General features: G+C 36.8%; 1 protein-coding gene across 1 annotated transcript; it reads right to left on the reverse strand.

Moving 5' to 3' along the window:
* Positions 1-4731: 4731 nt before the first annotated feature.
* LOC121996382 (ubiquitin carboxyl-terminal hydrolase 4-like) lies at positions 4732-7893 on the reverse strand. The gene is made up of 6 exons (XM_042550344.1): positions 7554-7893; positions 6927-7043; positions 6452-6550; positions 6138-6326; positions 5861-6042; positions 4732-5183 (listed from the first exon to the last, which is right to left on the reverse strand). Exons 1-6 carry the CDS (start codon positions 7668-7670, stop codon positions 4784-4786), a joined length of 1104 nt encoding a protein of 367 aa, XP_042406278.1. The 5' UTR covers positions 7671-7893; the 3' UTR covers positions 4732-4783.
* Positions 7894-19000: the final 11107 nt, after the last annotated feature.

Below are 19000 nucleotides of genomic sequence, written 5' to 3' on the forward strand. Positions count from 1 at the left end.
TCCAAATTACTACAACTGGTACTATCACATAGAACCTTATTTGTCGGTTGCTTCTTTATCAGGTACAACTGTACTCTGGGAATCATTATCTAATGAGAATGCAATCAATCAATAGTTCATGATACGATGAATACAGTTGATCATTTCAATATAGATGAAATACTAACACCTGAAGTTCAAAAACTGTATAACATGTTAAAGGCTAGTGAAAGAGAAGTGTGGAAAGATATTCCATCTGGTCATTCCTAACTATCAGCTACTATAAGATTATTGAACATCAAAGCATAACATTATTTCTTAGTATAGTGTTATGATAATATTTATCAATTGATGCTAGACTTATTCTCTGTTGATCACCTAATGACTAATAGATTTTATAGTATAAAGAAATTGATGAGGGGTTTAGGTTTACCCGTTGAAGATTGATTCTTGTATAAATAGCTGCATGATATTTTAGAATGGAAATAATGAACTGATTGAATACAGAATCTATACTCACCCTCATTATAAGCATGGTAATTGCATACCAGAAAAGAAGAAAAAAAATATTACATGAAAAGTTATGTATTACTTCTTCTTAACTGTAAGACTTCAATGCCTGTATGCATCTGCCGCAATAGCTTTCCACATGAGGTGACATCATGAGCATGTGCATGAAGGTATAATGTGTCATATGGTAGATCATCTACTAGAGTAGAAGTCTTAGAGCAAGAAAACCAAGATTTAAAGAATTAACTCTCAACATTATAGCAAGAATTTCATGAGTCTCGGCAAGTCCAAATGAAATATGATCAAATTAGGTGGGAAATGCAAGAATTCATGGCTCGAGTCAAACACCCCTATTGTTTTGACTCTAAGGAGACTCAAGGCTCTTAAGACCCTCATGATACTGATCAATAGATAATTGAGATGTGTGTTGACCTTTAACCTTTTTTTTTGTTTATTACTCATAAAACATACAGATTAGATCCATTATAGTTTCATATTAGATGTATCTCTAATTGTATTACATCTTTTTAGGAACATTATAAATTTATTTTATACATAACCATCAGCAGATATCCAAACTAGTATTTAGATATGTAAAACAATTATAGTGTTCACTTTGTTTAGTTTAAATTCAATTTGTTAGTAATAATTCTAATGATATATAATTAGTTTTTTTTCTTGTTTTATTAATAACCTATCGTATTATACTTTCTATAGAATTGGATAATGTTAGCTAGTTTTGGAGTGGAACTGGATGTGTTCGCTAGGAGGTTTAATTTTTATTATCGTTGGTAATATATTTAGATTTATTAGATTCAAATATTTATTAGTTAAATTTGAGATATTCATCTTTATTTATTAGATTTGGATATGTTGTGATTGAATTTAAAAACTTGTTGAACTTGGTTTTGATAGTATCGTTTGTATCATATGTTATGTTATTTGTGAATATGTGGATTTTTGAATGAGTTGCGGTGTTTGTATCGTTTGTATTGTGAATGTGTTGGATTGGATGTTGTGAATGTGAATGTGTTGTGAAAAGTTGAAAACCATCATTTATAATGGTGTATTGTTTGGTTCCATATATGCAAATAGGAAAAATGTGAAAATGGGACGGTTCTAGCAAAATTTTTATAAAATTTAACGATGAAATATAAAATATCTGTCTCTAATTAGCAACAGATATTTAATATTTTATCGTTAATTAGTGATGAAATACACATCGCTAATTAATGATGAATATTTAATATTTCATCGCTAATTAGCAACGGAACATTAAATATCCATTGTTAATTAGCGACGGAGTTATAATTTTAAGATTAAAGAGACGGAATTAAAATTTTGCTGCTAAAAATGTGATAGAATAGTAATTTTGTCTATGAATTTAGCGACGAAATTTTAATTCTATCGCTAAATAGCGATAAAATTAAATTGTCCGTTGTTAACTTTAGCGACAGAATTAATAATTCCGTCATAAATATTAGCAACGGAATATTAATATCTATCGCTAAATTTAGTGACCGACAATTTAATTCCATCTTTATCATTCTAAATTCTATCACATCAATGATCAATTTTATAGTGATAGAAATAATTGGTTACTGATTGATCACTAATAGCGATCAATTATTTTCGTCTCTAATTGACTTTTTTTCTTGTAGTGATTTTCACATATCATTTAGCACTATGCAATGAAACGTCAACTGACATCGTTATACTTTCATTCACAGTAATTCTGCGTCTTAAAAACTAGACCGGTTAGAGAGACCGACCTGTGGCAGGGCAAAACTAGACCGGTTAGAGAGACCGACCTGTGGCAGGCAGGGCGGACAGGGTTGATATTTTGATGAATTCAGATATTTCAAATCTAATATAAAAAATAAATCTAATTAATTTTATTAACTATTTATAGTGGTTGATTTGATCTTATAAAAGTTTTTTTATTGGTCATGTTGGATACAAACAATTTAATGTCGGAAATTTATGGGTATTAGTTGAATTTAAGCTACACCGAATTAAATTCAACTTACAGTCGAAATGACCTGAGCGGATAATCTTAGACTATCAGTAGGAGCTGGTTTATGCTACGTGGCAAAGAGCGGCTGGGCAGGTTTGCAGAGCGGTAGAGCAGGTCTGCAGAGCGGCAGACCGGAGCAATAGGGCTGGTCTGCAGAGCGGAAGGCCAGGTTTGTAGAGCGGAAGGCCAGGTTTGTAGAGCGGAGGGACAGGGCTGGTCTGCAGAGTGGAAGACAAGGTCTGCAGGGCGGAAGATCAGGTCTGCAGAACGGAACAACAGTGCTAGTCTGCAGAGCGAAAGACCAAGTCTACAGAGCGGAAGACCAAGTCTACAGAGCGGAGTGATAGGGCTGGTCTGCAGAGCGGAATACCAGGTTTGTAGAGCGGAGCGACAGGGCTGGTCTGCAGAGCGGAAGACAAGGTCTGTAGGGCGAAAGACCAGGTCTGCAGAATGGAACAATAGTGCTGGTCTGCAGAGCAGAAGACCAAGTCTGCAGAGCGGAAAACCAGGTCTACAGAGCTGAATACCAGGTCTACAGAGCGGAACGGCAAGGCTAATCTGCAAAGCGGAAGACCAGAGCAGCAGGGCAGGCCTGTAGAGCGGCAGACCAGAGTAGCAGACCAAAGCGGCACTTGATCTGGCAAAAGACAGATCGGGCGAGGAGACTGGCGGACCGGAAAAATTGACCGAGGCCTGCGAGAGTCGTAGTTTCCTTGAAATAGATTCGCCCACCTTTGGTTGTGCTTCGAGGCTTACAAAGGTCGTCTGTTTCTCAAGATACAACAGTCGACCGTGAATCCGACCAAGCACTAGCGGTTACGGCGAACTGGGTGGCACCCGAATGCTACCACGGGCACTCCCCCGAGCAGGAGTTGCACGACAGAGGAGGAGAAATAAAATGGAGAGCCTTTCAGCAAAAAGGTTTACGTGGTAAAATGTTGGATGTTCCACTTGGGTAAATTTTGCCCCAGCCGATCCGGTATTTGTGTGCACAGGTCGCACATGAGTTAACATGGTTCAATGCAATTCGGGCCCTGAATTTGCACCCCCCCATTGCACACCCACGCGTGAGAGAGAGTCTCTCCCCATGCATTCGTTCACATCCATAATGCATGTGAATCAATTTAAACCAACAAAAGTGCCTTGAAACTTCCAATGTGGGAGTAAAGTCCCATTCACAATGGAGTCTCTTTCCTATTCCATTTTTTCTCCATTCACTTATTCAACAGGTCATTAGGGTAAAATGAGAAATACGATGGTGGCTAGTCTAGAAATCCAGTATCTTTTGATTGCGCTCTCTATTTAGAAAAATTTTTTTTACAAATACGTTATAGCTAAGGATCAAATTGCGAATACTTCAGAAACAACCTAAATATCTTATCATGGTACCATAGCTCCGGGATAATTCCCGAGGACAATTCCTAATGTAAGATAGATCGTAGGTTAGGTTGATCAACTCATTATAAAATAAAATATTTTTTAAAAAATCCTACAATTCATTGAATATATTAATAAATATTTTTAGAATTCCAATAAAATTTTAAAATTTTAATAAAATGAGAAAACTTCAATCCAACTTATTGAAATTGATTGAGGGACCAACTCCAACTTAAAATAGATGACTCTGTTAATTAAAACTCTTTCATTTTAATCCCACACAAATTAATATTGATACATACACGAGATAGTTTTTATGCATCCACATTCAAGGGCCACGCTCGTGTACGAGCTCATGTTCGATCAAGTCAGATCCAAGCGTTAATATCATGATTTCTTCAATTACCCAATAATTTTAGATATAAATTTTTTATTTATTCATTAAATATTTATCATAATTGATTGATAATCTCCCTCTTTAATCTGGATTTAAGATCTACCAAATCATTATTCATTATGAGCGGAGTTGGACATAAAAATTTTATCCGCTAAAAAATTTAATTTATCATGATTTACTTGTCCTGATGCCTATTCTATTTACTGATTACTAAAACAAATTTTCCAACTTCTGTTTAGTGTTGCTTAGGACTGTAAATGAACGCTTGCATATCATAAATTCTGAGAAATGCAACAGATATTTCTTTAAAAAAAAACATATCATAATCTAACCCATAGGCGAAAAAAAGGGGGTACATTTCAATTGTCATACATACAACAAACTCTGGCCTCTCCTATATGAATGTTTCATGATCATGTGAATTCCTTATTATTATTCATAAAAAAAAGAGTATGAACTTCTATAATCGACTATACACTGCATCAATGCCTGATCATTACTCTTCAGCTCGTGCTAGTATGACTCTCGTAGAATAAGATATACCCGTGATCAGTGTGACTCGAGTATTCCTGAGCAGACCCAAAGAAGGTTTGCATGGTGGATTCATCAATTATCTCTACATGTTCATCATCGTAGAACAGCCAATGGTTATGGCTCTTCACGAGGCTGACATAGTGACCGTGGTTGGGACCACTTCCTACATGAACCACAACAGAAAAGAGTGAATACTCAATGTCTGAATCTTCCATGGTGTTGTTGAGTTTCAACTCCAAGGGGAAGACAACCCGGTAGGAAAGCTTCTTGTTACGGCCGAGTTGCTCAACGTATTTGAAGCGCTTGAGATGCATGACTAGGACATTTGGTGGCTTCTTGATCTTCATCCTTTTTTGAGCCTCCTGCAGACTGACATGAAGAAAATACTAAGATCATCAATTACCAAGACAAATCTCATGATCACAGGTTATTATGAAACAAGATTACGATGACATAGTCATCAATGCTTAAACATTACTATTGTAGAGATCACATTCTAATATCAAAAAATTACAAAAACTGAATATTGCCACCGATGGTAATGCATGATAATGAAACTTCCACCAACCACAAATTAGCAGCTCCACATTCTACTAATTGCCAAATATATATGGACTTTTGTGACCTCAAAATTAAAACCATGTACCAAAATTACATGTAAATCTAACAAGGTAAAGAAAATGAAAGTGTGTGTGTAAGTATGCCCACAACACAACAACAAAAAACTAAATATCTCAAGTTAGACTAAACATATATTCAAAAAAAAAAATCTATATTTGATGCTTTCTTTTTGGTCCTTTCTCTCACCCTCTATTCTTCCTTCTCATTTATTCGCAGAAGTAAACAGACAACAGGAATTTCATCCCTCTCAGCCAATTGGCAGAAATGGAACACAACATTTCTGATTTCACTCTGTACTTAATATACAAATGTAGCATCCTGCAGACCATTAGTCAGACCGCCAGTGAAATGAAGGTAAAAGCAAGTATGATGACTGCTTAAGGTGAAATAAGTATACTTTAAATTATAGAAGCCATGTAGATCACCTGCAGCATTTATTGCAGAAGAACTTATCCTCTGCATTTAAAGTCTCTGTTGAGCTAAAATTCTTGAGACAACTTGTTATGGAACTGTTTTGTTCGATGTCGAGGCTTAAGTCAAAGAATGTCTCATCTCTTGCAGAAACAGTTTCACACCGTAGGCATCTTGTTTCATTCGTTAAAATGCCCTGAGTAAAATGAGGAAATGTTGATGACAATAAAGGGGTTGGTTGTGACATGCATCTACTATTATCAGAGAAATATAGATGATGACTTGACTTACCTGAAAACTTTTATGAACCCATGTAACAAGGGGTTCTTTCTTTACACCATTTGCTAGAGAATTGTCTGAACCATTTGCAACTTTATCTAATGAAGATAAGCCTTCAGGAGAAGACTTTGCATTATTGCACTCTTTCTCCAGAATATCAACAAGTTCATTGAGCAAAAAATTCAAAAATTCATGAGCATCCTACAAACACCAAGAGAGACAACTCTGAAATTTTAGAATATTTCACCAATTAGAGCTCATTAGAAGATTGAATTCGAGTTAACTTATTAATAATGTACCAAATAGCGATCTCCAAACTGATTTACCTGATGCATATAGCTGCGGAAGAGCTCATTTTCTTTCTTTACTCTTTGTACAAAACGCCTAGGAGAGACAATGCCAGTTTTCTTCTTTTGAGAGCAGATCTGTAACAGAGTGCAAAAAAATATGGCAAATACATATGCAGAGCAAATTTCAAGAGAGAAAATTATCAAACAGATAAGTGGAGATAATATCAACATAAATAGCTGTGTGGGTAAATAAGGAAAATCTATAGCATAGTTATGAGAGTTTGTCAATCAAGTGTACAGTAGAAGTTACCAAACGTTGCCTACATATTTTACCCTGTGCTAACCAAGTGATACAAAAGAATTATAGAAGCATCACAAGTGAGAAAATTTTCAAACACTTCCATAAAGTATACTATAACTTTCAGAGGGTCCCTACCGGATGCCCAGTTGGTTAGAGGGTGATAGACTATAACTTTCAGAGGAAGACCCAACTTCCTGGCCAACCACATACCTTGGAAAACAGATCAGCCAGACATGTGAGAAGGTTTTCGTCTGCCTCAACAACACTTTTTTTGTTGTCATAATACTTCAGCAACTGCTCACGGAATGGGACACAGAAATAAAGTGCCTGCACATAATGGTTCATACTTATTCCAATTTATCAATCACATCAACAAAATGGAACATAAAAAAGAAGTCATTTTGACCGTTTACCACAGTATCTCATAGACAAAGTTTATCACGTCCTACTCGTCAGCATAAGGTCCTCATTTTCTAAGTGCATCCTCAAGGTTTAATTATCATCATTTAAATTGATGCAAAACATGCATGATTTCGAAGCTAAAGCACTGCATATAAACTAGGTGTTCATTTCCTGTGTCAAAGAAGATGCTGTATAACGATGAGAATATAAAGCAGCACATAGATTTAAAGCATCATTGCATACACCAAAAAGGAAATCAAAGAAAGCCACTCTATTTGTTATTCCCATCACGATGAAGTCAACCGCAATCAAATCCAACGAATCAAGAGATACAAATAGCATCTAAATAGCCAATATTCGATGAACTAACGCCCACAACGAGTCTCGCAATCGAATTCACACTCGGTTGGGGAAAGGACAAAAAGAAGGAAAAACCTGCAAGACGCTGTTGCAGTAGCAGGTGTTGCCGAAGTTCTCTAGGCCAAAATACCGCTCTCCTTCGGGGAACTGCTCTCCGAGGGTCTTCTCCAGCTTAGACCCCGTCGCGCCCATCACCAGCCACCACCTCCAACGCTCAAACCCCAACCAAGCGAACACACGGCCGGCCTCAATCAATGTAAACCCGAGCAGACACAGTTATTCTTCCTAGGGTCAACGGATTAGGAGAAGAACTTCTAGGGTTCCTGGAACTGCCTCTCTTTTTCTCGATCGATTTCTTCTGTATTGCAACTTTGTAACAACGAGCAGGAGCGATTCGTCGACGGACGATCGAGTTCGGAGATGACCGCCTTCGCGTTTCGCACGTGCGGAAATATTACGTGGCGAGGAGCAGCACGTGTTGGCTCGAGGTTTGGGAGCCTGTGATTGCTAAATTCCAGCATAATGTTTTTACAACTATTTGAATTTTAATAAAGAAAATTCAAATTAATACAATGTATTTTGTTAAATACTTTCTAAGTGGCTGGTTTATTAAAATTTAAAATAAATAATGTATAAAGTATATTTTGAGAAATTAAAGCAATCTTTTATTCAAGTAACTCATATTCAAAATACAATTTTGGATTATAAAACATTTGCTAATTACCTTAATATTTTTTAGAAAAAAAATAATAAAATACAATTTTATTGTCTTCCACTTTTTGTATATGGGGCAATTATACTTTAATGAGGATATTTTTTATACCAATTGTATAATTATATTTCGCGCAAGATGTGATTTTGTGATATGTGAGTTTTAATGATTTTTTTAATTTATGGTGTAGTGTTGTGGGCGTATGATATCTCTGAAGTAATAGTTAGGGGTTTATTCTTAGAAACTGACGACTTAAAATTTACTCCACCATATATCTAATATCTGTGTACCTATATTTACGTTATTTCATATCCATAGATCAAAACTAAGGAAACTGTTAAAATAACACATTTATCTTTTTTTTAATATATTTCTTTTTACTATCTAACTATTATTATATTTTACTAATAGGAGGGGGAACAATCATATTGGCAAATGAATCAAGATTATAATTCATTTAACATTTGATATGGAAATAACCAACTCATTATTGTAATGAGGGTTTGTTGAAACGAACAAGGAACGATTAGAATGGGCGTTCCGGCACAGAAATATCTCATGCCATGCCAAAATTCTAATAGATAATGTTGTTTAGGACAAAGTTCTTGGGTATTATAACAATAAAAGCAGGAAATAAAATAGAAAGAACGAAACGAATATATTGATTAGTGGATTAAGAAGACTTTGGATTCTATTTTTTTTATCATTTTATTTGATTTGACTTTGATTTAGTCTTTCAATATTTTTGTTTTGTATTAAAAGAAAAAAATATCACATCACTATCAAGATTCATTGGATGAGATGTGCAAGTTCACGAGCGTTATAGCATGAGAACGTCTTATGCCGTGTCAAAGTTCTCATAAATAACATTACTTACTATGAGACGATGTTCTTAGGCACTCTAACGGTAAAAGAATGAAACGGTCAAAACGGAATGAACATCTTGATTAGTTGATGAAGAAGATTTTAGACTCGATCTCAATTAGCTCTGACGATAAAAAAAAGTTGCTCTTGTGCTCTTGTTGGAGAGGAAGACTAGGGTTGTTTTTGATTGTCTTCAAAATAATATATAAAAGGAAGGAAAGGAGGGCTAAGAAGATGAAGAAGAAAGTTGAGTTACAATTAGAGAAAGAGAAGAAAAAACAACAAAGCTATAGTTGAGAAGAATAAATAGAAAGAAGGAGAAGATCATAAGAAGTTGTTACCTGGAGATTTTCACATAAGACGGTGGGAGCGAGATTGCGTACAAGAGATAGGTTTTCTAAAATTAAATTAACTCATTTTAAATCAATTGAACTGATTTAATACAAATAAACTTAGTTCAATCATAACTTTATCAAATCAACTCTGTTTTAGACCAACATACTCCTTATCTATGTACCTATCTAATGGATTTTATTTGACCTTAATTCAATTTTAAGTTAGCACTTTTAGTTCTTGTTAGATGATTAATAAATAATTAAGAAAAAAATGGCTATGAAATTTTTCTAAAATTTTAGATAATTTTAATGAACGATATTAGATTAAAATTCAATATCATATTATTTAATGATTATTTATTAATTCAAAATCTTAATAACTTGCTTTCCTACATAGATGGAAACATGCAAGGATTAGGCTATAGCGCAGGATAAACCTAGCTATGTCTCTGGATTCAATCTTTCGATATTTTGTTTGTATTGAAAGCAAGAAAAAAATACTATCGCATCATATCTTTTCTTTTGGCTAATAATCATGAGTACTCAACTACCATAAATTTGAGCATATTTATCTTTAGCTCATGATTATTAACTCAGCTCCTTTATTTAATTAATTAATTTCTTCTAGCATCATTTCCATCATTTTTTTAAACAATCTTATTTAAGATAAGTTTTCTAACTTTTTAGTTTAATCTACTAAGTTATTAAGAATTTTTTATTTTTATGTATTTCAATATGTGTTCTCATAATTAAAATTTAAGTCATTATCATTTAGTCAAAATTATGTATTATTATTTATTTATTTAAAATGACACTAAACTCTACTATTGATTGACAATTTGATTAAATGGTGGATGATAATCATAAAATAATATGATATAAATTTTGTTAAAAAGTTATAACTGCAAAAATTACGAGATTAAAACAACATATTACACATGTTATTGGAAATGTCGAGATATGCCATAAAACTCCTAAGGAAATATCATCAATGCTAGAAAACATCTTCAAGACTATAAGGCAAGTAGAAGTTTAATACAAAGAAAAAAAAACAAATAGCCTTAAAGTCAATTACACCAAAACATAAATGTATCAGAAAGTAATAGTAGTAGTGAAGATAACATTGAAGATATAAAAAATCAAGAATTATAAAAAAATCATCAAAGAAAGCCATAAAACAAGAGTCATTGAAAAGAAGATGCATAATCATTATAGTCAAGGTCAGCAATATATAAATAATATTTTAAATTTGTATATACATATCTTATCAATTTAATATACTTAACTACTCTAAATTCTTGGTTTGAAAAAATGATGTCTTGAAGCTTTAGTATAAGAGAGAGTTCTTGATTACCATATGATCCTATCTGAAAGATAGAGATAGCACACTGGGTAGGTGGCTATGGCGTTGACCAGATGAAAGCCTCTAAATGGGATCAAAGACGCTTGACTGGTACGCTGAGCTCCCTACACACACTCAAACGAGCCAACAGAACGTCAATGCCAAAAATCAGGGAAAGGGTCCCTAGATAAGGTCCTCCGACGCTCAAATTAGTGTATGCCCAAATGGGAAGTAAAACAATAGCGATGAACAGCAAGATGCGCGCTTAGTATAATGAAGTGTGTGTACCTTGCCATCGGAGAGGACTCTCTGTTTATATATCACCTCTATAACTTCTGCAATCATGAGATGACAGATAATGTCAGTGTCAGAAGTTGTTAAACAATCGAGTATGTGCATCCTAGAAGTCGTATAACTAGTTTAATAAATCTTCCGCTGCCCGTGTGCACCCTTTTGTGATTGACGTCATTAATGAGGCGGTTGGAGGAATATGCTGTCATAATGTATCGGTTGAGGAGAAGCATAATCACCTCCGAGGGAGAATATTCTCTGACCAACAGTTGTTATTCTCTGACAAGTTGTTAGGATTCTCTGATAATGTTATTCCCTAACCATATCTCAGTCGGGCATTGACTTGCCCGAGTGAATAATAAATGGAACATAGAGTTTGATAAGGCTGGCATGCACTCTACACCAATCTAATACATATGTATGGTGATACTAGAAATTTGCGTGCAATACCGCCCCGTCCATAGGGTTGCTTGAATAATATTGGGAGTTTGGAGATCTGAGTAAAATATCATCCGATTATTAGGATTGCTTGAATATATGTTGGGAGTCTGGAGATCTGAGTGAAAGACAGTCAGGTTCTTAGGATCGCTAGAATATATGCTAGGAGTCTAGAGATCTAAGTGAAAGGTTGTCCAGTTCTTAGGGTCGCTCGAATATATGTTGGGAGTTTGGAAATCTAAGTGAAATCAAAGAAGTGGATCCCTTGAGCCCGGATGCCTCTATGGTCGTCCTGCCATATACGGGACTGCTCATCTTCTAGGGAAAGGAAAACTAAGTCCCTAGGGACCAACCCAACCTTTTTGTTGGGCGTCCTCACAACTAGGGACTGGTTCTTAATTACTGAAGTAATATCTCATGTTGTTCAGATCCATTCGGGTCATTGACTGTACCTAGGACTGGGATGCTCGTTCCTCAAGCATGGCCTGCACTTCGCTTGGCCATCCTTGAATTGGGAACCTTAGTACTAGATGAGAGGCTAAGCTCTACCCAAGGGTGACTCTTTGGCCGCCACCTTTCCTTGACTTGGACCTCCATCTCACCTTGATTTCACCTTCCACATCAAGCTGAGGTTCTTATTTAACACCCCATATCACCAGCCTTCCATTCAAGTCTAGTCGAAGGAGACTAGTAGCCGACTGACTAGACCCGAGTGTTCTTTTGACCTAGACGGGGACGTTCTCGCTCGCTCTTGAGTGCCACAATTAATTATTCTTACAATAACGCATATGTCAGAAGCTTGGTGTCTAATAATGTGCTATAGATAAATGGGAAGGCATTTTTCAGCATAATGATTTAGCAGTCATTTCCATCATAAATGTCCTTTCATGGGTGAGTGTCATATATCCCAATAGCACATTCTCTAAAGTGACGATTGACGCACTCCTTTTCGTATGGACTAACGACACTACTCCCTTTGCTAATTGTCAATCAATGGTTAGCAAAGGGCATATTGCTCGCATTAAATAGATGTGACGGGGCTGGACCCTGTAGTTTACATTTAAAAACCCTAAGCGACGTAGAAGTACATTACCGTGTGCTTCATCTTCTTCGTTTTCTCCTTCAACGACTTCCTTCAACCAATCTGCCTTTTTTTCGATCTCTGACTAGTAAGTTCTTTTCCCCAAACTTTTCACTGCCTTTCTTGTATTCTCATGGCCTAGGAATCTGTTTCTCCGTGGTATACCTTTCCTCGTTATGATTTTGACAATGTCGACCAATATTCTCTCAGCCAACAATATGAAATCTCCGAAAACTATCTTATCCGCCTCCCTACCTCTCAAGATCATCCACATCGCCTTTCCATAGGCTTTGCACTTTTTTCAAAGACCAAATGAAAGTTGGTTTACATTTTTGGATCCCCATCTTTCTTTGTGAGGTAAGTCAATATTTTAACATTCCCCTCTCCCAACTTGATCCGAACACATTCCGTGGCATGTGGAGTATATTCATGCTATTTCGTCTGTTTGATATCCCACCTACCCCTCATAATTTTTACCTATTTTAGTATCCTAAAAAATCAGAGCCAGGGATCTTTTTATTTTAATCTCGTCAGAAAGTTGTGTTTTTTAAAGACCTACCTTCTTCCAACAAAAAGTGGAAGGACTGCTTCTTTTTTGTTGGGATGCTTGAGCACACTTCCTGGCCTACCACTTGGCGCTATGATCTTCTCCCACTTCCCAATCTTGGGAACTTCAAGATAGACCCTGTCTTTATTTCCCTCTTAGAGAAAGTAGACGGGGCATAATTCTGGGCTCCTAGGTTGTTGCAGGAAGGATTGTTGTATCTATTCGGCGTAAGTCCTGTTAGAGAGAAGCTTCAATGCTCTTTCGATAAGGCTTACAATTAGGTCCATTATATTATCTCTAACTAAAGTTTTCTTCATTTTATGCAATGGATGCTTTCTTTGAGCGCATAGCCTCAAAGCGCATACAAATGCAAAAAGATGTGATACTGCGAAAGGAGCAAGAGTTGCTAGTTGAGCGGGCTCACAGCCATGTGACCAGTCCCAGTGGGGCGGTCATGCCAGAGGCACAACCGATCGAGCATCTTCCCACATCTAAGGGTCCTTCCGAGGAGGAGGAGGCATTGAAGCAGAGACATAAGGGGTGTAGGTTCATCCTCCCTGCTCAAGACTCTTCTGAGGAGCCTTCTTCTCCTGTTCACATGTCTTCATACCACCTTTTGTCCGTCTTAGAGGAGACCTCGACGCCATCATCCTAATGAACCTTATCAGCTAGTCCATTTTCCTCCACTCTCCCCTCTAGTAGTCTCATTCAAGAGGCTAGCTCTCAACCTATCGAGCCTATGGTCGATATTGCTTTGCCGTCAACTACTCTCCTTATCACCTCCCTAGAGGGGGCTCTGGCCTCCCACTCCAACGTAGAGCCTAAAAGGCTTTACAGATTCTTAGCCATGTATAACCTCCCATCCGCCCCTATCTTGGCCTCCCTACTATCCGCTCCTTTGTCTAGTAGTCGGGTACTATTGTTGGGGCCACTGATAGAAGCTTGGGAGGCTGCAACGAACATGCTAGGTGACCTCACGCCAGCAGGGGTGATGGATGAGTATTATTTTGACCTAACCACGGTAACATCTCAAACTTGTGACTATTTCTCATTGTGAGTGTTTCTTGATAATCTTCATTCTATAGTAATGGGCATTCGAGCTGGGCATGCTGCACAGGTTCATGGCTTTGACCCAAGAAATGAAGATTTGAAGAAGCGCCTATCTGAGGCAGACTCGTTCGATACTTCTTCCCACCTAAGCTAAGCGAGCCTAGCTCAACTAGAAGGCTAGGCCAGGTGGAAAAACTTTAGAAGAATCAGTTGGACATCGAGTGAGTGAAGAAACCCAAAGTTTCCCTAAAAACTTTGGAAGATAGGTTCCGCTCAAAAACTACTTGTCGGGCAAAGGAACTGGTCAAGCTCGATGAGAAGACTACTGAGATCTAGTGCCTCGCCACCCAACTGGAAGACTCAAAGGCCAGCTGTGTTATAAAACTCACGGCACAAACTCAATTGTACGGCTGAACATCAACAGAAGGTGGATGCCTAAGAAATCGAACTGGATATGCTTTGGATGAACTTAAAGCCTGATCAGGCTGCTATGAATGCCAACAAATCTGAAGTAGCAGGTCTTTTGTCCGAGCTAACAATCACCCAAGCAGTGCTAACTTTTTATCAAGAGGGGGGAGGATGGTCGATTGGAAGAAAACCCTCTTAGCCTTAGAAGCTTTCAATATGCCGATCATCGAGTCTGTCATCAACACTCTTAGTCATGAAGTCGACGGTGTGATTAAGTAACTTCAAGAAAAAAGCTATCTGACTTCAACTCCCCCCACAAACTTCCTCGATCGCCAAAAACTTATCCATGAGCACTCGCCCAATTTTTTTTCTTATTCTAAGGTAGTCTTCTTATTATCTCCGATGAATAATGTAACTTCTGTAACTTAGTTTTTGGAACTATCACTCTTCATATTTCAAAATTTTGTTTAGTTGTTTTGTTTGCTTATTTGTGACTGCTCATCCCCTTTCATCCTGTTGTTTTAAAATAGAACCTAAGTGTCCACCTATCTTTCACCAGATCGAGCACCTTCTCTTGATCTAGTGTGTGATGGAACACTCAAATAAGGGCAATCGCTTAGACGTGTAGGACCAAGATTGCTCGGACCAAGACCGGCCAATCTCTGAAAGTCAGATAAACTTTTAGGTTAGTCGGTTCCTTAAGCGCTTGAAAGAGGTGGAGAGGTAAGAAACCTACCTCCGCTTAAGGTTGGCCAGTCTATTACGATAATAAAAAAATATCGAACTCATAGGGACTGGTTATAAGCACTAACGATGTCTCACGAAGAATTAGCTAAACGATTGACTAAAACAAGAAGGGTACTAAGTAAAGAAACAAGACTTAGAATAAGGAAAGTAAATAAGGAACTTGGTTTTTGTGAGTGTTCTAGGAGTTTGGTTTTATTGTGATATTCATCAATGTAACATGGTTCACTAATTTGTCGGTGTGGGAAGCATCTGACGATCGAACCTGAATTTTGATAATGATAAAGGATTCAAAGTTAAGGTTATTTGTGATCTGATGTGCTGAATGAGCTTGCAGGAAAAGTCCTAAGGTATCTTAGGCAAAAGTCCTAGCTGCGGTTAGACAGACAGGAAAATCCTAGGGGGTAGTAGCCCTAGGTCCTAGGGGGTGGTAACCCTAGGCGAGAAGTCTTGGCGGATCGAAGCTTCGAGCAAAAGTCCTAGAGTCGGGGACTCTAGGTGGAAAGTCCTGGTGTCGTGAACCAGGTGAAAGACTGGGCGGGTCGTGGAGCGGGCGTCCAGCAGAAAGACCGAAAGCTTCGAACGTTGAGCAAAAATCCAGTCGGTCTGGAGGATCAGTCTGGCAACAAGTATACTCTCCTGAGTAGAGTAGGTGAGAACGTGTTCCCCGCTGAGGGAACAATAGGCGTCGGCTCGACCTACGATTTCCTATCGGAAATATGAAGTCAGAACCGAACAGTCCGATGACTGTTAGACATTTATATTTATGTTTTTATTATGTGCTAACTTTGTGTTGCAGGGTATGTTTTGTATTTTGGGACTAACATATCTTGCAGGGACAAGAGAGCAAGTTTTGTCTCAGATGAACAGTACCCGAGGCACCCTCCATGGAGCTTGGAGGTGCCTCGGGTGCAAGGGCTGAAGAGTCTATACAGCGGAGCTGGAGGCACCCTCATGCAGAGCTGAGGCGCCTTAGACGGCCTTGAAGGCGCCCTCATGGAGGTTGAGGGTGCCCTCAGGTGGATATGCTGCGAAGGAGTCAGCTCTCATCTTCGCTACAGAATCAGTGGAGTTGAGGGCGCCCTCAAGGAGGTTGAAAGCGCCCTCAACGGGCTTTATAAGGAGGTCTTGAGCAGCAGCATGGATAATCACTTTCTGAGCTATCTTTCTTCAACGTATTGCTAAAGAGATAATCCAGGAAAGCTGTAACGACATTCCGACGACCTGAAGCTTCGAATTTATGATTTCTTTGTAGTCGGTATATTTCTTTACAACATTCTAAATTGTAATAATTTTTGTAATATTTCTGAACTGATAGTGAATTGCCCAAAGTAAACGCTCAACGAGTGTGAGCCTTGGAGTAGGAGTCACCCTAGGCTCCGAACCAAGTAAAACCAACCTGCGTACTTGGTGTGTTCTTCTTGTGTTGGTTTTCTTTTATTCCGCTGCATTTACTCGATCGCTTTAATACGAAAAGTGAAAGCCACGAGCACTATTCACCCCCTCTAGCGTGTTTCGATTCAACGATTGGTATCAGAGCGGGGTCGCTTCGATTTGGTACAACCACCAGTCAAACACATTTTTCGTGGTGATTTTTAGTTTTACGGAGTCGATCAAAATCGGTATTCTTGCAGCCCTCCGATTTTTTTTGTAATCGAATTTTTCTCGAAGTTGGTGCAACACCACTTGAGATCGCATCTCAGTTTTTCTTTTAACCCGCACTACTAATCCAGGATCAAGTCCTGAGGTAAGTTTCTTTTGTTATTTTTTTGTACAAGTTCTATAGCTCTTCAAGAAGGCTACAGTATAACCGGACCTCCGCTCTTCACCGGAGAAGACTTCCACTACTGGAAGGGCCGAATGGAGTCGTACCATTTAATACTAATTTATATCAACATTCATATATTAGAGATCCATTTAATCAATATGATACTCAAGGAGAATATAAAGAATATTTGGTCCCTCTCCATCACTTTTCATGATATTAGTTGATAAAGTTTAATTTTCATTGTATTTTCACATTATATTATTATTGTATGATAATTATGAATAATATATTAATTTTTTATGACTTCATATATTTATAATTTACACATTTATTTAATTTTTTTACTAATTTCTATTTGTTTTTACAAATCCACGCCATGACCATTGAAATGATGGAAATGGAATGGTAGAGTCTGTACTGACCACTATAACTATGTTTTGCTAACCCTATTACAATAATTGATACAATCGATTAATTATACCTCAATGTTGTCAGGTATATGCATTGAACATCCATTAGAGACGATTCCTATAACATTTTTTTTAAAATATAATTTATGTGTCTAATTAACCAAGTTAGTTGGTCTACATGGTATGACATAGACGGTCAAAATTAAATTTAATTATTTATAAAATACCACAAATTGGATGTTCTATTCTTAAAAAAAACAAGAAATTAAAAGAAGTTAGGTTCATGCTCACTCCAATATGCAATTAAGTTTTAAATTTTAAGGAAGTTATGGAAACACATTCTAAGTATAGTAAAATTTATTGATGTTAAAATAATAAGTTAATTTGTTTTTTTAGCTCAAAGTTATATATTTTTTATTTCACAGGGTAAATTTGCACAAATTAATACATTACTATATCAACCCTAAATATATTTTTTTAGTTATTTTATTACATAGGAAAAGAATTGAGAGAACAAAATAAATTATACAATCTGATTCCTCAATAAATATAATGGAGTAAATCTTACTTTTATGATATATTTTAAAATTAACTATAATTAATTAATTAATTCTATTATTTTATGCATGTGCAAGTTAATATCTAGTCTTTTAAATATATATATAATAATTCATCATTTTTTAATATCTTAAAATCGAGTTTAGCTTGTGTTTTTAGTTGACCCAGTATTCTGCTTACACGGTTTAATAGATCTATAAAAAAATTTCATTCGTCACCAAGGGCACAACTAGATGGGGATTGGAGGGTGTGACCGCCCCCGAATTTCCTTTTTTAAATTAATACTATACTTCACTATCATTTTGATTAATTAATTCACCACGGTTCACAGAGCTAAAATTGACTATATATTTAAAAAGCCGCCGATCTAAGCTATCAATTGATATTATTTTTATCCGAAAATATTATAATTTAGAATATTAAGTATTAAATTTTAAAAATAAAATATATAATAATAAATAGATGAACTAAATCGTAGCATATGAAGTGAGAACGTTAAATTAAAATTGGATAGAATTTGACCTAAATTCAACGGGTAGGTGCAGAGATAAAGATTACATTAGTTCAAACCGGAATTGATTTGGTCAAGTTATGGTAGAACCAAGTTGAAGGTTTAAACAAATTCGATCGATTTAAAACGAATTTAAGTATTTTTCCTTTTTTTCTCCCTTTTCTCCCAACACACATTGCAGCCCTTGCAATGTCGTACCCCACCACCATGCCCTCGCCCATCCCTAATTTTCCCCTTCCTCTTCCACATTTCCTTATACGATGACGGTAAATTTGTAATTTTTTCCTCTCCTATTCTCAAACAAGCTTTCTTTTCTTCTCCTTTCTCTTCTCTAACAAGCAAGAAAAGCAACACTGGCTATTGTCCTCTTCCAGCAACAAGAGCAGTCCATGCTCGGCCCTCGCATCTTCTTCTTCTTCTCATGTTTTGTAGGATTTTGCTAGCACCACAAGAATAATCTTAT

The sequence above is a fragment of the Zingiber officinale genome, chromosome 6A, assembly GCF_018446385.1.
Source record: "Zingiber officinale cultivar Zhangliang chromosome 6A, Zo_v1.1, whole genome shotgun sequence".
Taxonomy (NCBI): domain Eukaryota; kingdom Viridiplantae; phylum Streptophyta; class Magnoliopsida; order Zingiberales; family Zingiberaceae; genus Zingiber; species Zingiber officinale.